The sequence below is a fragment of the Thunnus thynnus genome, chromosome 13 (assembly GCF_963924715.1).
Source record: "Thunnus thynnus chromosome 13, fThuThy2.1, whole genome shotgun sequence".
In the NCBI taxonomy this organism is placed as follows: Eukaryota; Metazoa; Chordata; class Actinopteri; order Scombriformes; family Scombridae; genus Thunnus; species Thunnus thynnus.
In genome coordinates, this window is record NC_089529.1 from 21,514,112 (window position 1) to 21,534,936 (window position 20,825).

The 20,825-nt window shown below is 39.9% G+C and overlaps 1 protein-coding gene across 1 annotated transcript in view; it reads left to right on the forward strand.

Annotated features, from left to right (window-relative positions):
- jade2 (jade family PHD finger 2) overlaps window positions 1-20,825 on the forward strand; it is a 212,419-nt gene that overhangs the window by 106,284 nt on the left and 85,310 nt on the right. The window contains exons 5-8 of the mRNA XM_067608584.1: window positions 5,058-5,215; window positions 9,975-10,186; window positions 13,084-13,251; window positions 17,329-17,445. Coding sequence (XP_067464685.1) covers window positions 5,058-5,215; window positions 9,975-10,186; window positions 13,084-13,251; window positions 17,329-17,445 — 655 coding nt within the window. The remainder of the gene's footprint in view (window positions 1-5,057; window positions 5,216-9,974; window positions 10,187-13,083; window positions 13,252-17,328; window positions 17,446-20,825) is intronic.

Sequence of the window (20,825 nt, forward strand, 5' to 3'; positions counted from 1 at the left end):
TCTCCAACAAAGCCTGATAATGTTGTAGGTCATAAATACATAAGAACGTTATCAAACCAAACCAAAAAGACAGCTTGAAAATTATCCTTAAATCGACACACTGTCAATCTGCACAGATATACCTGTACAAGTACAACAATCTAAATTAAGAACAAATAAATTGAGAAGCATGTCCCATCCTCTTCATGTGAGAATGAAACGATAGATTCACTCTGTCCAATGAAGTTTGTGATCTGCGATGTTGCAAAATCTGTGGATAAAAAGTGACATTTACAAGCACAATACAGTACACAATTGCCCTAGTGCAGCTTTGTAATGCATTTCATTATGAAAATGCAAATATTGAGAGTAGAGCTGCAACAATTAGCTGATTAATCAATTGATTGTTTTGAGTACTTTAATAGGAAAAAGTGCTACAATGCTCTGGTTCTAGCCTTTTAAAAGTGAACATTTTCTGGTGTCTTTGGTCTTCTCTGATGGTAAACTGAATATCTTTGAGTAGTGGACTGTTGGTTGAGACAAAACATGACATTTTAGGTTGCATCTTGGGCTTTGGAAAACTTTTATAGACCAAACAACCAATCAACTAATCTAGAAAATAATCGACAGATTAATCGATGTTGAAAATAGTCGTTAGTCGCAGCCTTAACTGATAATACAAGTGTGCCGTATGAGGTTTAAGAAAGCAGAAACTCTTCAGCAGATTTTCAAAATGCTAATGCTGTGAAGTGCAGTTTTAGAGGCTTTTGGCTCCTCTAAACTTCTCAGGATTGGTCTAAACCCCATAAAAAGACAGAACATCTATTTACAGTTTTACACAGAGCTCTAATTGTTCTCAGTATTGACAGACGACTCTGCACTTTATCTCTGCCTTTGTTGTCACGATAAAGCCTAGACAAACAGGAGACCTTTCGCACATGGTTTTGTTTACCTACATTATGTAAGATCTGTGTGTGTGTGTGTGTGTGTGTGTGTGTGTGTGCATGCGCGTGCACTGTACATTTGTTTATGGGATACATGATACTTACCAGTGGAAGAACACATTGTACTCTGACCTCCTATTCACTCACTTCCTATTCGATGGGATGACTTGGCATTATTATGAGGCGACGCATCCCTTTCATGTTCCACGTCATGTTTCTTCTCTTTTACCTCTGACATCCAAACCAGCTCACTGCAAATGTCACCACACTGGTAACAGAAAGATGATACCCAGAGATCTGACAGACAGGGTAGAAAGAGGCACTAAATTGACATAACATGATCTCATGTCTCTTTAAAACTCTTTGAAAGGTTGTTCCAACTGTTTTAAACTGATATCAGTGAGTCAGAAAGGGTCTAATCTTACAAATAGAGAACTGGGTGACTTCAGATATGGTATCGACTTTTATTTTTGCTCTAAATTTACACAGGTCTTCAGTTTTGTTACAGGTATCCTCTACTCTGTGTCATAATGTTGGCAGGGAATCTCTCGTCTCCTGAGCCTCCTCTGTTTTCTTTTCATAGTCTTGTTCTTGTCATTTTCTTTTCTCCTTTTCACTACTTTTTTTTTCACATCCCCATGTTGCTAAAGCAAATCAACACTGCCAGTCACAGTCATAAAACTAAATGTAATAAAGTCCATATTAGAATAAACAAAGCTAAGAATATCATACACACCAGCAGCACTAACTTCTGAGTATATGACACCACATTATTGAAATGGTAATCAGTTTTTGCTTGGTGACATATATATATTGTTCTTACTGACAACAAATCCCATGAAAAGACCAAGACCAACAATGAATTGATCCTACAAATATTACAAGTATTGCTTTTGTATTGAGCTGCAACGATTAGTTGATTGACACTAAATTAATCGGCAACTACTTTTGATAATTAATCGTTTAAACTGCAGAAATTCTCTACTTCCAGCTCTCAAATGTGAATATTTTCTGGTTTATTTCTTCTTGTCTTCTTGTCTTCTATGATAGTAAACTGAATATCTTTGAGTTGTTGACTGCTGGTTGGGACAAAACAAGACATTTCAGGATGTCACTATTGAAAGACATGGGATTTGTTGACAATAACAAAAAACTGTAGAATATCTCCAGCCTGATCCTTTTAATAATGCAATAACACCAACCACTAATGTAATAAGACACTGAAGCTGCTTTTAACGTTACATAACCGAAACAACCGGCCCAGTGTCTCCAGTATGAAACCTATTCTTGTCTCTCCCTGCGTATGTGTGTGTGTCTCTCTTGTGTGTCTTTGTCTCGCTCTTTTCACTCCCTTCTCCCATGCCTATTGACTGGCCAGGCCTGTTTGTCCAGTATCAGATATCAGCCTGATCCGTGGCCAAAACAGGGTCCAATTTTCTGCCTTTTTGTGTCCCCACAGAAAGATAGATATTTGGATTTACTAATGATTACACATTCGCCTCAATGGATCATGTGCTTGTAGTCTAAAGTAGCTATTGACGGACATGAATTGAACAGATCTGTGCTTTTTTAGCAGATTAATGGACGCAGTATCAGCAGAGAAAACATTGTTAGTCGCTGACGCACGTATGACCAAGACGGTGACAGCGAGTGCTTCTGCAAATGTGTTGATCCCAGTGGAGCATGTGCAGTTCATACTGTATGTGTTCATCAGCAGGGACGTTTTCTGCACGTTCTCAGTGTCAAACATCAAATGAGAAGAAGAACGGATGGGAAAGAGGAAGAGATGTGGGTTGAACTAGAAGTGACTGAGGATAAGGAGAGGGGAAAAATGACAAAAGTGATAAGAGAACAGAAAGGAGCAAAGATGTGAAAAAAGAAGGAGAGAAAGGACAAGAAGAGGATGCAAAAATGAGGATTAAGCTTTTAAGTCACAGTAAAATCGCACCAATATGAACTCTGTATGTGTTTATATTTTACTCTCCTCCTTGTTACAGTATTGATAAATATAAATATGACAGTTATTTATTTGTTTTGGTTATTTTCACTTCATATTGTTTCTGTGCTTGCAACACACATGAAAAGTAATTCTAGCGAAGCTCAACTGAATTCGATTGTGGCAGCTGTTGTGAGGATGACGACAGTAAGGGCGATGATAACGATAATGATGATGATGATGATGTTGATCGCAGTGCTGCTTGATGTGAGGGCGACGGCAGTGATGGAGGATGATGATGATGATGATGATGATGATGATGGTGATGATGATAACTGAGAGGTATGATAATGAGCCGCTGAAGACGGGAGCCAAACGGAGAGCGAAAAAAAAGGTTGTTTTGTTTTGTTGTTGTGATCGCTGGCGCACTTCACCTTTTCACACAAAGGTTACGACTTCAGCATGTGAGCGTGTGAATAATAGGCGTGTGTGTTTCCGTGCAAAACACAGAACTGTTTAGAGAAACGGTGCGGTTGATCTGTACAGCGTGTTGGTTTTTCTCTGAGTAATGGAGGGTGGTGTCTCCCTGTCTTCATGGTGAGTTTTGTGTTTATGTGTGTGTATATGCCTTATTTTGTGCTTTTTTTTGTCTTTATGTGTCTATTAGATTGTGCAGTAGACAGATGTTTCATTGGAGCCTGTATGTGTGTGTGTGTGTATAAGTGTGTTTGAGTCTTTATTGGTTCCCAGTGGGTCGAGCAGAGTTCCTGACCCCATTTCCTGCTGTTGTTGACATGAGAGACATTCAGGCCCGAGGCTCCGGAGACCAGACACTGCCTGGAGGAGCTTCCTGTCACTGCTGCCTACAACCACTCGATTTGTCATTGTTTCAATAGCTTTTCTTTTTTTTTTTTTTTTTTTTTGGCATCCGTCAAAGTCTGATTCAGTCTTTCTGGACCATGAGGTCAGAAGGACCTGGCTGTAAGGGAGAGACTCAGACATAAAAAAAAAAAGCGGCCCCCATTAATTCCTGTTGTCATGAGTGGTGCTGGATTTTGCAGTCTGTCACAGAGCATGTAGAGCTTTGAAAAATTACCACACAATTATGCAAATGCAGTTTTGGCAAAATATAATGAACACTTCATGATGAAAGACTTGAAAGTGACTGGATTATCAATGTAAATACTGAAACAAGGGTTCCTCTCATTAGTCCTTCTTGATGCAGTTTCTCTGTGTTTGGCTTGTTTGTTGTCATGATTTTCCAGACTGTCTTTTGTTTAATGCATTTATTATTCGGCTGTCAACCTGAAATTTTGGGATTAAATGATTTGGCTTTCTCAGTTGTTTTCCAGACTTCTTTTAGAGCTTCTAAATGCTGCTGACATGCATTAAATCTAATATGACTAAACTTTGCAGCAGTGTTTGTAACTGTGATTTAGTTACTTCAGAGTAGGGCTGCAACTAACTATTATTTTCATTATCAATTAACCTGCCAGCTTGTGACACAATATCTCAAAGGCCATGGTGGTGTCTTCAGTTTGCTTGTTTTGTCTGATTTAACAATCTAAAAAGATATTTGTCATATATGAGAAGGAAAAACAGCAAATTCTCACATTTTAGAAGCTGGAACCATCAAATATTTGGCATTTTTCTGACGACCGTTGCAGCCCTATTTCAGAGTTCAAATTATTTTGTCTAGCCCCCAAGGTTGAGAATAAAAATAGTCAAGCTATCGATGCTCTGTAATAGCTTAACTTGAGTATGATGTGAAGCAGTGCCCAATTTTTACAGGTTATTTTTATTTTTTGGACAGTTGATAAAAAAGGGAAGCAAGTTGAAGTTGATACTAGAAGAAACATGAGCGTAACGTACTCGAGGTTGTGCTGTCAGTGTTAACAGTGTGCAGATACACGACTGCAGGTGCCATTAACCGCAGCACTCCATGTTGTATGTTATTACTTCATAAATGTTAATCTGTCGATCAAGAACTGGAATAAACAGGTTCAACAAAACCCATAAACAGGTCCAACGATCGGTCTTATTCACTCTCTGTCGTCAGTCATTATGTAAGATGATCTGTGGCAGCTGAGGCGTTTTGGAACGAAACACAGAGAAAAAATGTTTTTAAGGTGTCGAAACAAGTTTTGTTTCCAGACCACATATTAAACTGTCCGTACAACTCTTTGCATTTGTTCCAGGTTACTGCCGGAGTCAACAGGTGGTCCATCCCACACCAGGCAGGAGAGGGAGGGCGACACCCAGCCTCCTCCTCCCACACAGCTCTACAGCTGCTATGACTTGGACGACCTGGACGTTGCCTGGCTGGAGCTGGTCAACCATGAGTTCAGACAGATGGGTGAGTGCAAACTGACTCTCTGCATAATATGATGTTGATGATACCCAGTAAACAAACATTTTTGACATTAAACAGACATATTCTTGAGTAGGGCTGCAACTGATGTTTCCCCAAAAGCCAATGATATTCAATGTACAATGATACAAATCAGAGAAAAGCAGCAAATCCTCACATTTCAGAATCTTTAACCAGCAAATGCATGAATTTTCTTTGATCAACTGATTGATTTATCGACCACTTGTTCCAGCACTACTAAATTGACGTAACACATAAACAGGTAGCCAGAAACATGGCTGATGCCGCACAGAAATGCCACCGTTTCTCTCATGAAGCTGCAGAGGTTTGCACGTTGACAGGCCCAGCTGGCTTCAGGAGAAACAGGGATTGTTTAATTCTTCTACAGGACTTAGGTATTGAAAAATCACTTTAAGTTATATAAACTGTCTTCATATGAAAGGCTCCCAGAGGAGTGAGACCAGCAAAGGGTGGTTTTCAGTCAAATGAGACTGTGTATTTTATTACAAAATGTTACCTAAGGACAATTTTCTTTTAGCTTCATGTCTGTTTTTTTTTCCCCTTTCCACCCTGCACGCTATATTAGATATGTCCCATCAAAAAGAAAAGCATTTCCAGCTGTTTCTCTCAATTTCCAAATTGAAAACTCACCTCCAAGTTACATTTTAAAAAATAATCTTATAAGGTCTTAAAATTTGGTTTCTGACTCACTGCCACCCTCATTTCCTCAGTCCTCTCCTCCCTTTTCATCCCCTGCTTCTCATGTCTTCTCTGTTTTATTTTCTTCTACAGTTTTCTGTCACTTCCCCCCGTCCACTGCTTTTCTACATCCTCCATTTTGCCATGGTGACAACTGCTGACCCCGAGCATCTCTCCCATCTCCACCATTTTATTCAATATCTGATCGGGTCCTCTCAGATAAAGCGTAGTAATTGTGTTTATAAATCCCCGCTGGGGTTTCTGGCCTTATTTCTGGGATTCATTCTCCCCAAATCACACAGACAGACACACACACCCACACACACAGACAGACACACAGACAGACACACACACCCACACACACAGACAGACACACAGACAGACAGACACACACACACACGCTCTTCCTGGAGCTGAGGCGGGTTGTTTCTCATAACCTTCGATGCTAGAAAAAACAAACAGACGGTTGATTGGTTCTGCTGGGCGAGGCTGTATGTCTACGGAGTCATGACAGGATGACTCAGCACAAGCACCCTGGTATCCAAATGGTTACGATGCATGCCACATAACCACAACGTCCCTGGTTCGACTCCGGTTTGGTGCCTTAGTTGCATGTCATACGCCCTTCTCTCTGTCCCCTTGTTTCCTGTCTGCTTCTCCTCTATCAGCTCTCCATTAAAAAAGGAAAAAATGCTCCAAAACACATCTTTTAGGACGATTCAGCACTTTCTGTCTCAGTCCTCCAAGTACTGTATACTGTACATGTATACGAGTGCGTGTATTCAGAATGTAAACTTGGAGGACTGAGTGTTGATACTGGACGTGCTGTAACTTTAGTTATTTTAACATTTTTAGTTGGGTTTAGAGACGGGCTTAATTTGATTTTCTGATAATTCAGCTTAGAGGAAACTTGATCTCTTGCAAAAAACTAAGCAAGGAATAACACTGTGAGTAGTAAAAGAGAAAACCCTTGGTATGAAAGGATAGGTTCACAGTTTTTCAAGTCTGTCCTAAAACAACAGTCAGGTGCCCAAATTAATATTGAAACATGTTTTTCTTGCTGTAATCATTCCTCCTGTTCATACTGACCATGAAGACAACCCTTCATAATGCACTTTTAATGTAAGTGATGGGGGACAAAAAAGACTAACTGTAGAGGATATCCACTTTATCTTCAGATTTAGTCTCCCATCACTTACATTGTAAGCACTTTTAAACAGGATCTTATAGTCAGTATGAACAGGAGGAATAATTACAGCAAGTAAAACCTCTTTCAGCGTTCATATGGACACCTGACTGTTGTTTTAAGACAGACTTGGGAAAATTGTGAACCTATCCTTTAAAGATCACGCATTATAATGCATTCAATGAAATCTGTGTGTGTGTGTGTGTGTGTGTGTGTGTGCGTGTTGAATGCTGAAACAGACAAGTGCATTCGTGAGACACACATACACGCACGCTCACATATTGATAAATTTGTAATCGCATGTGCACACAGCTGCCACATGTACAAACATAGAAACACACAGAAGATAAATACAATGACGCACACACAGCACAGAGTACAGATACATATTGTATACGTACTGCTCAGATGTGTGAATAATGGTGCTGCTGCCCTCCTTCCTGTGTGTTTAGCTCATGATGTTAATGTCACAGCAGGTTAATATCTAACTCTACTTCCCTTTTCATAGCTGCTCCAAAAGCAGCTTCTAAATCCACGACAACCACCATCATATAGTTTCCTTTTTGTTTTAAGCCAACGTTTGTGCTCATGACCAAATCCAGCATCAATCTGTGATTGATTTTCATATTAAAGTTGACGTTAAAAATCAAATTAATAAAGTGTTTCGGTCGGATTTGTGTGAGTCTGAGCTCTACATCTTTATGTGAAACTGAGAAGATGCTCAAGAATCAGTAAATAAATTTGTTTCTTGTATTTTTCATTAAGTTTCGGGTGGGCAGGGATTGAGTGACATGAATAATAGATAGTGAAACAGGATGCTCATCTCCACTTAAAAAAAAAATCCCCACTGAGTGCTGAATCATTCAAATAAATCAATAAATAATTTTTCAACTATAGAATCTAGGACACTAAGAGTTTCTTTATAGCTGCATGGAGTCGGGCTACACTATTTTTTGAGTCGGAACAGTAACGTGACAGAAAATGTAAATTGATAAGATGTATTTTATTTATTAGAGAGAAAAGGAATCTTCTGGAATACTGATCACCTTCCTGCAAATGTTTTCTCAAACTTTTAAATCCAACATCCAGAGATTATGGCAGAGAAAATGATTAATTTGACTCATGTGAGCACCGTCTTCATTGACAGCAAGCAGTCAGTCTCAAAGTAACTTCATCTAAAAGGCTTTTTTTTTTTTTCCTGCTTTTGAACAGTTATCCAAATAATCATCTTCATTTCAGAAAAAGACTCTTTTCACACTAGATTTAATGCCTTGCTATTAACCATTTTGTATAATCATTGTAATCTTATTGCATGGAATGAGATAATAATATGCCACATCTGTTTGCCCCCATCCTGGAAACCGTACTGTTTACTTTATTGCTGCTTCAAATCTTGTATTTTTTATGGGGACGAAAAACTCGCATTTGCCAGTTAAATCAGTTTTCATCAACTATTAACCAGCCTTAGAGCAAGGCATTACTTTGAGATGCAAATGGGGCAGGAATACTAATGCTAATGCCGACATATACTGGCATGGTGAACTGAGCTGTCAGCAAGAAGGGCTTAATGGCAAATTTCGTTGTTTTTCTTGGCTTTGATTGCATATGCTCTTGTAGTAGAGCACATGTAGCATTTCTCTGCTTTTCTCTGGTTAGCAAAGAGTCAAGTACGACTCCACATACTCCCACATCCTGCAGCTAATTTTCAGCACATTTCATCCTAAGCTGGCCCAAAGAAAACAGAAAGTGACCTTGTGAGGTGTACAAGCAAAGGAAAGATGTTTGCATTTCCAATTAAAGTCTGAGACAAAGTGTTTTTTTGCCAAAAATAAGTTGAATTTATTAAATTGGCTCGCCCAATTTGAGTTTCCTTGTCGATAACAAGAACTGAAAGAAACCTCTGAGTGTTGATCCTTTTTTACTGAGCTCTCAGTTTTAATTGCTGTGTACAGGCTTCGTATTTTCTCAAATATTCATCCTTCCTCCCACTGGTCATGTCAATAAATGCTTTCAACACTTTTTTATATTTTTATGCCTCCACGCCGGTGACAGTCGTGGCCATCCTTCCCATTCTGTTGAACGTCAGATCTCAGAATGTCATGAGGAAATTTCTTCGGATTTGGCACAAATGTCCACTGGGACTCAAGGATGAACTGAATTTGGTGGTCAAAGGTCAAGGTCACTGTGACCTCACAAAACACATTTTTGGCCAGAATTCATATGCTAATTATGAGATAGTTTCATACAAATGTCTAATTGGATAAAACTATTAAATGATGACAATTTATATCCAAAAGTCCAAAAGGTCAACTTCACTGTGACATCATAATGTTTTGCAAAAACACTTTTCTGGCTGTTATTCAACACCAAAACTCAGGAACAGAAGGGGAGATTGTGACCATATTTCACCATATTTGGTCAGATACTGAATTGGTGACACTAATCTTGGTCCCACCTTGAAACTGTGGTGACAGTTTAGATCTTCTGTGCTGCCGTGTTGAAGATGTGTTTGAAGAATCCTCGTAGCTTCTTTGCAGCAACATCCGTATCTGAAGTATTATCTACTGCTTTGTGTTCCATCAGAATCAGCTTTATTGGCCAAGCATGTCTTCACTACAAATATTTCATGACTCTGGACAGACATGGATGTAAACTGCCAATTGACTGGTTGGCGGAGGTATACAACCATGAGGTGGTACTTCTAGTTTGAACAATAGGAGGTTATCTGCATTAGGGCACTTCTTACTTCTCTCTTAAAGAAAAATAAAACGCGATGATGTAAGACAACGAAGAAAACTTCACACCTACAAAAACATACTCTTTGATTATTGGTTTTGGTTTCTGTCTTCTCACCAACAGCCCTACCAGAGCTGGACGAGCTGACGATGGAGTGCGTTCTGGTGGAGCTGGAGAGCGTGTGTGAGGAGAAGATGCGGCAGGCCATCGAGACAGAGGAAGGCCTGGGCATCGAGTACGACGAGGACGTGGTGTGCGACGTCTGCCGCTCGCCAGAGGGAGAAGACGGCAACGAGATGGTCTTCTGCGACAAGTGCAACGTCTGCGTTCATCAGGTCAGGAAGGATTCAGTGGTTTACCTCTCTCTGGGGAAAAAAAAATAACTTCAAAATGCTGAAGAAGTAAAACCCAAAATCAAGGTTGTACAAATATGAGGTTTAGCTATTTTCTTCAGAGTTGCCTTACATATGGTTCTCATATTTTTCTCCCCCTGACTTCATTTAACGACAACATGAAAGAACACATACAGTAGCAATTTCACAAATGGTGACTGTGACAACCTGAGGCTTCAGGGACTCTTCTGCTGTGTTTGTTACACAGTGACACAGTGTTAATTATTCTGTTGACACCGTTGGCACTAACACACCTTCAGTGTCATCATCTGCCTCTGGAAATAGTTTCCTCCGACTGCAGACCGAATCTCATGTTGGTCTGTCAACTAAAATTTCACTCATAATGTGAGGGAAAAAAAACCTGCTCGTTGCCTGTGACACCTGGCAACAATTATTATCTGTTGCCTTCAGGAGATGCTGGTTAGATTTATCTTCATTCCTTCTATATATGAAATTGAAGTGAAGTTATTTTGGGGAAAAAAGGGGGAAACAGGATCATGGTGAAAAAAAGGAGAAAATTACTGAAGCAGGCTGCAACTAACATTTTTTCCATTATTAATTAATCTGTCAGTTACTTTCTTGATTAATCAATTAGTCGTTTGGTCTATAAAATGCCCCAAAATTGTGAAAAAAATCAGTTTCCCAAAGCTGAAGGTAATGTCCTCAAATGTCTTTGTCCCAACCAACAGTCCACAACCCAAAGATATTCAGTTTATAGTAAATAAACCAGAAAATATTCACATTTCAGAAGCTGGAATCAGAGAATTTGGACATTTGTTTCTTCAAGGCGTTTAATCGATCATGAAAATAGTTGGCGATTAGTTTTCCGTTGATTGACTGATAGATAAATTGACTGATCGTTGCAACTCGTTGCAACAAATAACAAGAACTTAACACATCAGCACCGTACGTCTTCTGTTACTATTCAGACTGTGCACTTTCACTGACGATAAACACAGTTTTGTGTACAATCAAAGTTTCTCACCAAAGCATATCGTCTGTATTCTCGGGTTCTAGAAACATGGATGGGCCGACGCATTTGCTACCTCATGAAACATTCCCATTAATTGAAGCCTTCGCTGTCAATATTCTGAAACCTACAGTGTTTAAACCACCTTCACTGCTCTCTTCGGTCGGCAGCAACGCGTATGACGTCACCTCCGCCTGTGTCTGGTGCTCGTATTTGCGTCCTCACTTCCCCCCCGGTGTTTTCCCAGTTTTTGTTAAGTCGAACATGGCGGTATCATGGAAACAAAATGTAACAGGCAGTGAAAGAAACTGCTGCTCCAGGGGAGTATTAAGTAATATTATTGCTTTTAGAGAGTACTGTAAACATCCAGCACTGTCTGTTGCTTCTGTAGTGAGGCGGTGTCCCTAACCTTCAGCAGGGGAAAAAAAACAGGCCCTGCTTACTGAAGCGTTTTGTTTGATCAATAAAAATCCTTTGATCAATAAAATGCTTTAATTGCTTTTAATGAAGACGGTCTTTGATGTCTCGTTTTGTTTCCTCCTGTGCTCCTGTCACTCTAACACCATCCTGTTAGTGTGATTTTTTTATTTTTTTTATTGACTTATAAGTGATGTATTCTTCCGGATTGCATATTGAGGTCTGTTTTTTTATGTAGCAGCGGTGTCTCCTGAAGTTATGGCGGGGAAATCTCTGGGGGGTTTTTGCAGGGGAATTTCATTTTGGTTTCAAGTATAAAAAAAAAAAAGTGACTCTTTATAAATTAGATTTGATTAGTCTCACACTCAAGTAAGGACATTGGAAGAAAGAAGAGGCTTTAAGAATGACTATCTCTGTTTCTTCACCCCCCACGGTACTGTAGAGAATTAATTTATCTGACAATAAAATCATTCTCCGTTACAGACATTGGGGGCTGAATTTTATCAAATGTTAGCGTGCAATTAGGTTGGCATTAAAAAAAAAAACAACTTTCAAGACACCTCCGTGTGTTAGCGGAAGGGGAAATGGGTGGAGTGCAGATAATAAAATAACCTGCTGTGTTTTTAAAGCAACAACAAATGGCATTTAGAAAATGTCTTGCTTCCGTAAGTCGATTCCGGTTGGAACAAAAGTTTTGGGTGGGACAATAAAATCATGAGGGACTGTTTAGGTTATTTTTGTGTGTGTTTTGTATGTGTTATTGGAGCAAAACCATTGAAAAAGCTGTAAGATGAGGCAAAGGAAGAAATGATAAATGTTTTGTCGTGTGTCATTTTGAAATTTGTGAATTTGCTAATTTCATCTGACAGGAGAAATAAGCAGCAGATTGGAATCAATTTTTTCAGCTTTCTTTTTTAGAAGTGGCAACCGCTAAAAGTACGCTGTTTCCAAAAATGAAAGTAATGGGACTCTGACATAAAAACAAGATGACTGGGTGGCCTTGTGGCGTAGCTGATTAAAGTCATGTCTGAGTTCAAATCCAGCCTGTTATAAATCATCAGTCGTTCTCTCCTCCGAGTCTGCCCTCTTCTCTTACTATTGTACTGAGAAATGTATCTCAAAATCATGAATAAATTGAAACTAATTACACTTCCATGTATTTTTACAGTCCCAAAAAGTATGAGAATTGATTTGAAAATTTCATTTTAAGACCATACCAATGGTTTTGCATGTTTTAGCAGACTTTATGTATACATTAGGCAGAAATATTCTCATCTATTTCTACTCTTGGCAAGAAAGCAAATGAGTTTATTGTCCTAAATACTGCTTTAAATCAGGAAGTTAATCAGTTAAAAAGCCTTTTCACATCATCACCTCCTCATAACCTCTCTCTCTCTCTCTCTCTCTCTCTCTCTCTCTCTCTCTCTCATGTGTTTCTTTCTCTCCGCTGCAGGCATGTTATGGCATCCTGAAGGTACCCCAGGGGAACTGGCTGTGTCGGACCTGCGCTCTGGGCGTCCAGCCCAAATGTCTGCTCTGCCCCAAAAGAGGTGGAGCCCTCAAGCCCACCCGCAGTGGAACCAAGTGGGTCCACGTCAGCTGTGCCTTATGGATCCCTGAGGTGAGATTCATGGGAAGATATGGGGGTCCGAGATGGTCAGAAGGTCCAAATACAGTCTGATGCAGATTTTTTTTTTTTAGCAATCTTGAAACTGCAGTCAGTACGTTAATCATCAATTTGTGATACATTCAAGGGTTTTCATGCACAATCAACTCCTATAATGGTTGCACATCAGTAGGTTCAAAGTGTCATCATTTAGCTGTGGGAGTCTCTGGGTGGTTGTGTTTATGATCCCAGTCACACACAGATACATAAATGTGTATCCCTGTCTCCTCTTTTACCTGTGAGGGATGAATATTGGTGCAAAGTGGCTCTGGAAAGTGAGAGGCTGTTGTTTACATTTGCATGAGTGCATACAGCTGTTGTTATTATTGTAATTAGTGCAAAATCCATCTATCCTGCATTAGCTTAGTGGTCAATGGAGTCAGCGACTACACAAACACGAAGAGGCAAAAAAAAAAAACTTTGGTCCACTGTATGTGTGGTGAATGTTTGTAAAAGATGAATGTAAATAAGTGGCTTTTGGACATGGTGTCTACACCAAGAAAGAGATGCAAAATCTGTTTTGACTGAACTTTACTTTTCTTATCCTCCTCCCATATGAGACCGCATCCATCTCAAGAAACACTTGGCTGCACACCCTTTCAAGGACAGTGATTTTCTTTTCCACCATTTTCAAACGACAGAGACATGCTGCTCACGAAACCTTTCCTTAAATCTATTTAAAGACAAAGAGACAAAGACAATCTCTCCCTTTTAAGGAAAGCGCAGAAATAAAGTAGTAGCACGGCTCACTGTAATGGAAGATTTGACAACGAGAGCTGTTTTGTCTGTGGTCGCTCAATTAGGCAAACATTCTGAATGCAAAAATACATACAAATAAATTGCGTTATGCTCTCTGCATGCATAATAGGATTCATGCACTGTGTCTTTATGTGTCAATGAGAAACATTTGTTATGTCGAGTTTATCTTCTTACAACACTCACTTGCTGATATGTGCATTGAAAGAGTAATGTGTTTGCTGTAATCATCCCTCCTCTTCATACTGGACAAACTCCACAGCACTCAATCTGTGCAGAAATGCAAAATAATACGAGGCGTCAGCAGTCTGAACTTGACAAATCAAATAAATATCTTCATGCTGGCAGTCGTGTGCAGGTTTATTGCTGTTGTTTTGTCCCAGCAACAAGATGCATACAATGCTGTAACTCATCAAGGAGCATAGAAACAGAAAGATGGGATTTCAAACCACAAATGTTGGAAAATGCCAACTTGATTTAAAAAAGACTGGTCAAGCCTCACATGAAAATACATTCTTGCAAAGAACGACGGGAATTTAGAATTTTTGTCCCTGAGTTCTTATAGTGTAGTCGCTCCGCAAAGCAGGTATCACTTCACAATCAATAGAGAGAGAGGAGGAATGACTGCAGCTTTCAGCATTCATATGTCAAGTGAGTGCATTTGAAAAAGAAATCTGAAACAATAGAGTTTTACGGGAAATGTGGCCTTAATTTTAAGAAACACTTGCACCTTCCAGTTTTTTTTTTCCCTTCTGTGGTTTCTTTGTTTACAGTAAACGCTTAAAATACTTCTTGTAGCTTCTTCAGTCTAGACCTCACTCTTAACAGTCTGCAGATAATGTGAATTGTTTCATGAGGAATCTGTTTGTCGAGCGTGCAGCCGAGCAGCCGCTCGTTTTGACTTGATGTGTCTTGATGATACCTTTTTGGAAATACGGCTCTTCTCTGAAAGCTCCAAATGGGCGTAAAGCAGCCGCTCATTTCAGAGGTTCGGGGGGGACGGATGTTGCTTCACGCCTTGCGCACATCTTTAAACGTTAAGACAGTCAGTCATGTGTCTTCAGCCTATTCAGCAACACACGCCACCAGCAGATTTCCCAGTAATGGAGTGGCTTTTGGCACCTCAAACCTTTTACTTCTAATTGCCTTCTGTCACCCTTGATTGGGCTAATTGTTTTCATTGCTCGGTTCGCTTTTGTTTTCTCTTCCTACCGTGGAGGAGGAAAAAAAAGATAATTTGCATGTCGGTGCTATATGTGCGTTTGTGCACATGTCCTCAGTCGTGTGTGCTTTCATGAGCTAAAGAGGTGTTAATACAAGACGTGCACACATATTACCGCACACTGACAGGACACACACATCACAACGTTGGCTAGTAGTAGATTTTTTACAGAATGATAGTAGTGGAAATTTCCAGAAAAAGACGCTTGGTGTGTGAGAGTGTAATTTATAGAAAGTGCCGGATTGTGTGTGTTTGTTTGTGTGTGTGAACAAACCACCCAGCCTTCAAACGATACAGCCCCCCTGCAGCGCTGTGTGTGTGTGTAGCTGCCCTCAGCCTTCTACCCCAAGAGAGAGGTCTCTTTTTAAATGGCTTTTCATAACACACACACACACACACACACACACACACACACACACACACACACACACACACACACACACAAAGATGTGGGGCCCCTCTTTTAAAATGCCTTTTCATTTAACACTGTGATTTTCTCCCATTTCCACTCAAGTGATTTCAAATGTCGTCAGTTTTTCATCTACCAGCTTTGAAATGTGAAGTAATTGGGGCTAAAATATCGAGAAATGAGCACATTAATCACATACACACACATAGACGGAAATCTTCCGTGTATGTGTCTCACAATCCAACAGAAGAGGAGAAAGTGGAGGAGTTGTATAAAGTGTAACCTCCCTGAATGTGTGTGTGTGTATATATCTCTGCGTGTGTGTGCTTGTATATGTGTTGTGTGTGGGCATCGGGGTTAAGGGCAACCAATCAATTAACTATAGCATTTAAAAGCTGGTGATCCTTTTGTTATGGATCAGTTCTTACATCAATTGTATAAAAGAAGCAAACATTGACGACGCCTGCTGTGGCATCATTGTCTGAATTGCACTTTCTATTGACATCCTCATTGGAGTGAAAATTGACCCTTACTCCGATTGAGTGGTTGTACAAAAAAAAAAAATCGATAAAAACGGAAAAAAAAAAAAAAAACAAGGACGTGGGCTCATTCTGTAGATGAGCAGATGAGAAGAGAAAAAGAAAATCAGATAGAAGGACGAGTGGACGAAGAGAAGGAGGACTGTGACCTGCGGAAATCAGTCGTCGGCTTGTTAATGCGAGCGTGAAGGACGAGAAAGAGAAGGCCGTTCCTGCAAATATGAGAATAAGTGAATGTGAAAGAGGTGGAATGGTTTTTGGAAAGAAACAGGCAGCGGAGGAAGGAAGGAAGGAATGGCAATTTAGTGATGAGTGCTCTCCACTCTATTCTGCATGGCTGGTTGGCACAGGTCAATGACTTTTTGGTTGTATGTGGTGTAGCGCGGTTCGGGGGCCAAAGCCGTTCTGAATAGGCCGCTCAGAGAAAGCGAGTCACACTGGGGCTTTAAAATAATGTTTTTCCAAAGAGCATAAAAGTGGATGATTTGGTTTAAAGTTTGATTTTTTTTCTTTTTAAATCAAATATGGACTAAGGTTAATCCAGAATTTGGAGTAAAATAATAATACTGTATGGGTGAAGCTTGACCTCAAGCTAGTAATCAACAAATAACTATAATAATGAATTAACTGTGCTTTTTTGGCATCATAACATTTATTGATTGGTCTAAAATAGTGAAAATACCCATCACAGGTTTCTCAGAACCCAGTTTTGATATAAAACAGAGAAAAGAAGCAAACCGATGCATTTGAGAAGCTGGAACCAGCATATGTTTGGCATTTTTGCTTCATAAACAAGTTGAAGGATTCATTCATTCTCAAAATTTTCTATGGATGGACTAATCAGTTCATTAACTAATCATTTCAGCACTAAAAAGTATTAAACTTTGACGCTAATTGTCACAATTTTCATCATAATGACTTATCTCAGGCTATCAGTGTTCAGAGTTCACTGCATTCTACCAACAAAAAGGTGAATACATGGTGTTGAGGGGTTCAGTTTTCACTTCTTTTGAATTTCAAAGATCTCATTTTGAACAGTTTATCATAAATAGTGCTTTGTATCAGATATACAGAATGTATCTTTACCTTTTATGTGTTCCCTGCAGGTGAGTATAGGCTGTCCAGAGAAGATGGAGCCCATTACCAAGGTGTCCCACATCCCCGCCAGCCGATGGGCTCTGTCCTGCAGCCTGTGTCGAGAACACACAGGAACCTGCATACAGGTATGTCAGATACACTCTTCTCACCGCGTTGCCTTACAAAATACAGTGAAGTGACCCCGGTGTTGTAAAATTAAGAAAAAAAATGAGACACTTCAAACCTCCAGTCAAGTTCTGTTATGAATTAAAACAAGCATTTTCTCATAAAAGTACTTTATTTTGCAAGTAAAAATTTCCCAACAAACTGCCAAGAATTAAAAGGCATCTATCAGTAATACAAATATTCATCAGTCCAACATAAATTGAGCTCAACATAAGAAGTCTTTAGGGCATCATTCACTTAAAAGAATGTCCATGAGTCCAACGTAGATTCAGTCCAACATAAACAGTGCAAAAAAAGATTTAAAGGAATGTATAAGTAATTGAAATGTTGAACAGTTCAAAAGAGCACTGAATCAGCACTGATCTCAATATTGAACTTTTCTCAATACTAAAGGGACAGCAAGAGTTCAGTCAGTATTACAGTGGAGAAATATACGCTTTATGCTCTGCAGTCAGGTTTGCTCTTTTCTTAGCGATGATGTTCCCTGCAGCTGAGAAGAGGCGTTGAGGTGGGGTTGATGTTGCATGGACAGTCAAGTATGAGTTTGCCAGAAAGGCCAAGTTGGGAAACCTTGCTTCATTTTCCTTCTACCATTTGAGAAGGTTACCGTACAGTACCTCATTCCTCACCATTTCACTGTTAGTATCATCATTTTGAACATGTTCATTGTCTTCCTCACTGTTGCTGTGCTCATCTGAATCTGAGCCAAGCAAAGTGTCCAGCAGAGACACTGGCCCACTCTCTGAAACTGGTGGTTTGGCACTTGCTGAGTCATCCTGTTCCACACTGGGTGCTTTTCATTAGGCTAATTTATGCTTCCTCGTGTCCTCTCTCCTCCCGTGACTTGGGGATCGTTCCCCCTCCACCGTCATCGAGGATCTTCCAATCTCCTAAATGCACCTTGAGGAGACGAAGAGAGAGAGGAGGCTCCTGGAGGAGCTTAGAGCGAGGAACCACAGGTGTATCCTACGCGGAAGTTGACGGGAACACCCCTTTGATCGAATGTCTGTGATTGGTCAGCTGATCTGACAGGGCAGTAAACAGTCGGGCTGTTGTTGTAATACAGCAGATCAGGAAAACTACCCGTGGAATGGGAATGACAGCACCAACAGCTGCTTTTCATATTTATTCATAAAATAAAAATGACTGAATCGTGAATCAATCACAAAACTCTTGTAACTTTATTTTTTCTTCATAAGCCAAAAAGCTTCTTTTCTTATTTTCCGTTTCAAGTACATCTCAGCTCCTTCAGGAAAATATGACGCTGCACAGCTGCGTGTCTCCTATAAAAGAAAACAACATCAGACATTCACAAACTAAATAAGCTATATTTTATTTAAATATATTCTGCAGGCTACAGCTGTTTTTAGTGCTCCTTTTTGTCAGTTCTGTTCTTTCAGTAATTAACGGGTTTAAATCGTCTATTTGTGTTTTAGCCAGACGCTGCTATAGATCTATAACCAAATAATAAAAAATTGGAGCAGTTATCAGGTGTTTTCCTTCTTAATTAATACATAGAAATTATTAAGTAACTGTTAATTAAAGTGTTAGATAATTGTACATGAATTTTAAGTTTAAACTGTTACCTAATAATTTCTACATAATGATAGCTGACTTCTATTTGACATTTAAGGTGATGTGCATCATGAGTAGTTGCCGTCCCCTCAAAATGACATTGGATTGCGCGAGGATGTCCTGTTTGATGAATTATATCCCTCTATCCTCACATCTCTTCCTCGCATCTCTCTCCGAGATCCTCTGCATCATCACTGAGGAGCCAAGACACGAGGAAGAGAAACAAGGAGACACGTTAGCATAATGAAAATCACCCTCTGTGATGTTGCTGTGTTTCCTTTCTCTCCCTTCTTTTTGCTTGCAGTGCAAGAGCTTGACTTGCACTTTCAGGCTCTTCTCTGAACTTTCGTTAGCGAAATCTTGTGTCAAGGACGGCCGCAATAATGCATACATTTTACGCTCATCATCTCCCATCTTGAAGTCATCTCCTGTGCTGCAGCAGCCTGGAAGACCCTGACAGGCATGGTCTCAAATGATGTTCTCTGTGTGGACTTTTGGAGGCCCTTCACCAGTGGAGATAGAGCAGAAACAGTGACATAAGCCTCTCGACTCAGGAAGACAGTGGCACACTCAAACGACTTTCGGATTTGTTCCAGTTCTTCAAGTAGGCTCCATGATCGCTTTTCAGATCCATGAAGTGCTTCCCTGGATGTGTGACTTCAGGGTCTGAAAGGGTCGTGTCAATGGGCCACTTCTGTTCCAGCAGGCGGCTGATCATGTAGAATGAACTGTTCCATCTTACTGATACGTCTTGTATTAGTTTATTCTCGGACGTACCCATTTGTTGCTGCTTTGCTTTCAGCTTGGTGCTGGCTATCTAACTCTTCTTGAATCTTCTTGAAATGTTCTACAAGGCATCTTGCATCTTGTCTTGCTGATCAGGGCATTTTCAGAGCATTGTTGACAACTTAATGTAGTGTATGGCCAGCGCACCTGAGAGAAGTAACCCCATGCCTCTCTTCCACCATCCTTAGAGCAACATCAGCAGCATTGTCATGTACAACAACCATTACTTTAGTCATGGATATACCTAATTTCTCAGCTGCTTTTTCCACCCAAGCAGCAATATTTTCAGCTGTATGTCACTCTTCAAGTGGCATTGTGGTCAAGCTATATGAAGTCAGCTCTCAATCCTCATTAATAAAGTGGCAGATGATGCCTAAGTATGCCTCAGTAGCAACACTTGTCCATACATCTGTGATGAGAGTGATTTGACCTCTTTGAGCGAAGCTTTCACTTTCTCAAGAGTCTCCTCATATTTCCTCTCCATCAGCTTAGTGAAGTGGGCCCTGGAGGGAAGTGTGCACCCTGGGTTAAATGTGTTGTGACCATCACACGGAAGCCCTGACCCTCCACAATAGAAAGGGGTCTCATATCCTCGACAATCCTCATATCCTTGAAAATTGAGAATGCTATCCGAGAGTCCAGCGAACATGTGGGGCGTGCATACAGTGACATCCTTTTTATGGAAAAAAAATCTTGCACACATGAAATCTATGAATGAAGGAACCAATTCAAACTTTAACTTTTACCTAATGATACTATTCATCACAAAAGTTAAGACTAATGCAGTGTAGGCCTAATTAGGGAAGGTGTTATTTACTATATACTGCCATTAATTACAGTAGATAGTGTTGAGTATGATTTATTTCAATGGCTAGTGCCAGTTGTAATCAGGAATGCACTTGTATTATTCATCTGCAAAAGGTTCCTTACACTGACTTACTGCGTAACATTAATGGAAATCTACATTGTTAAGTTTTAT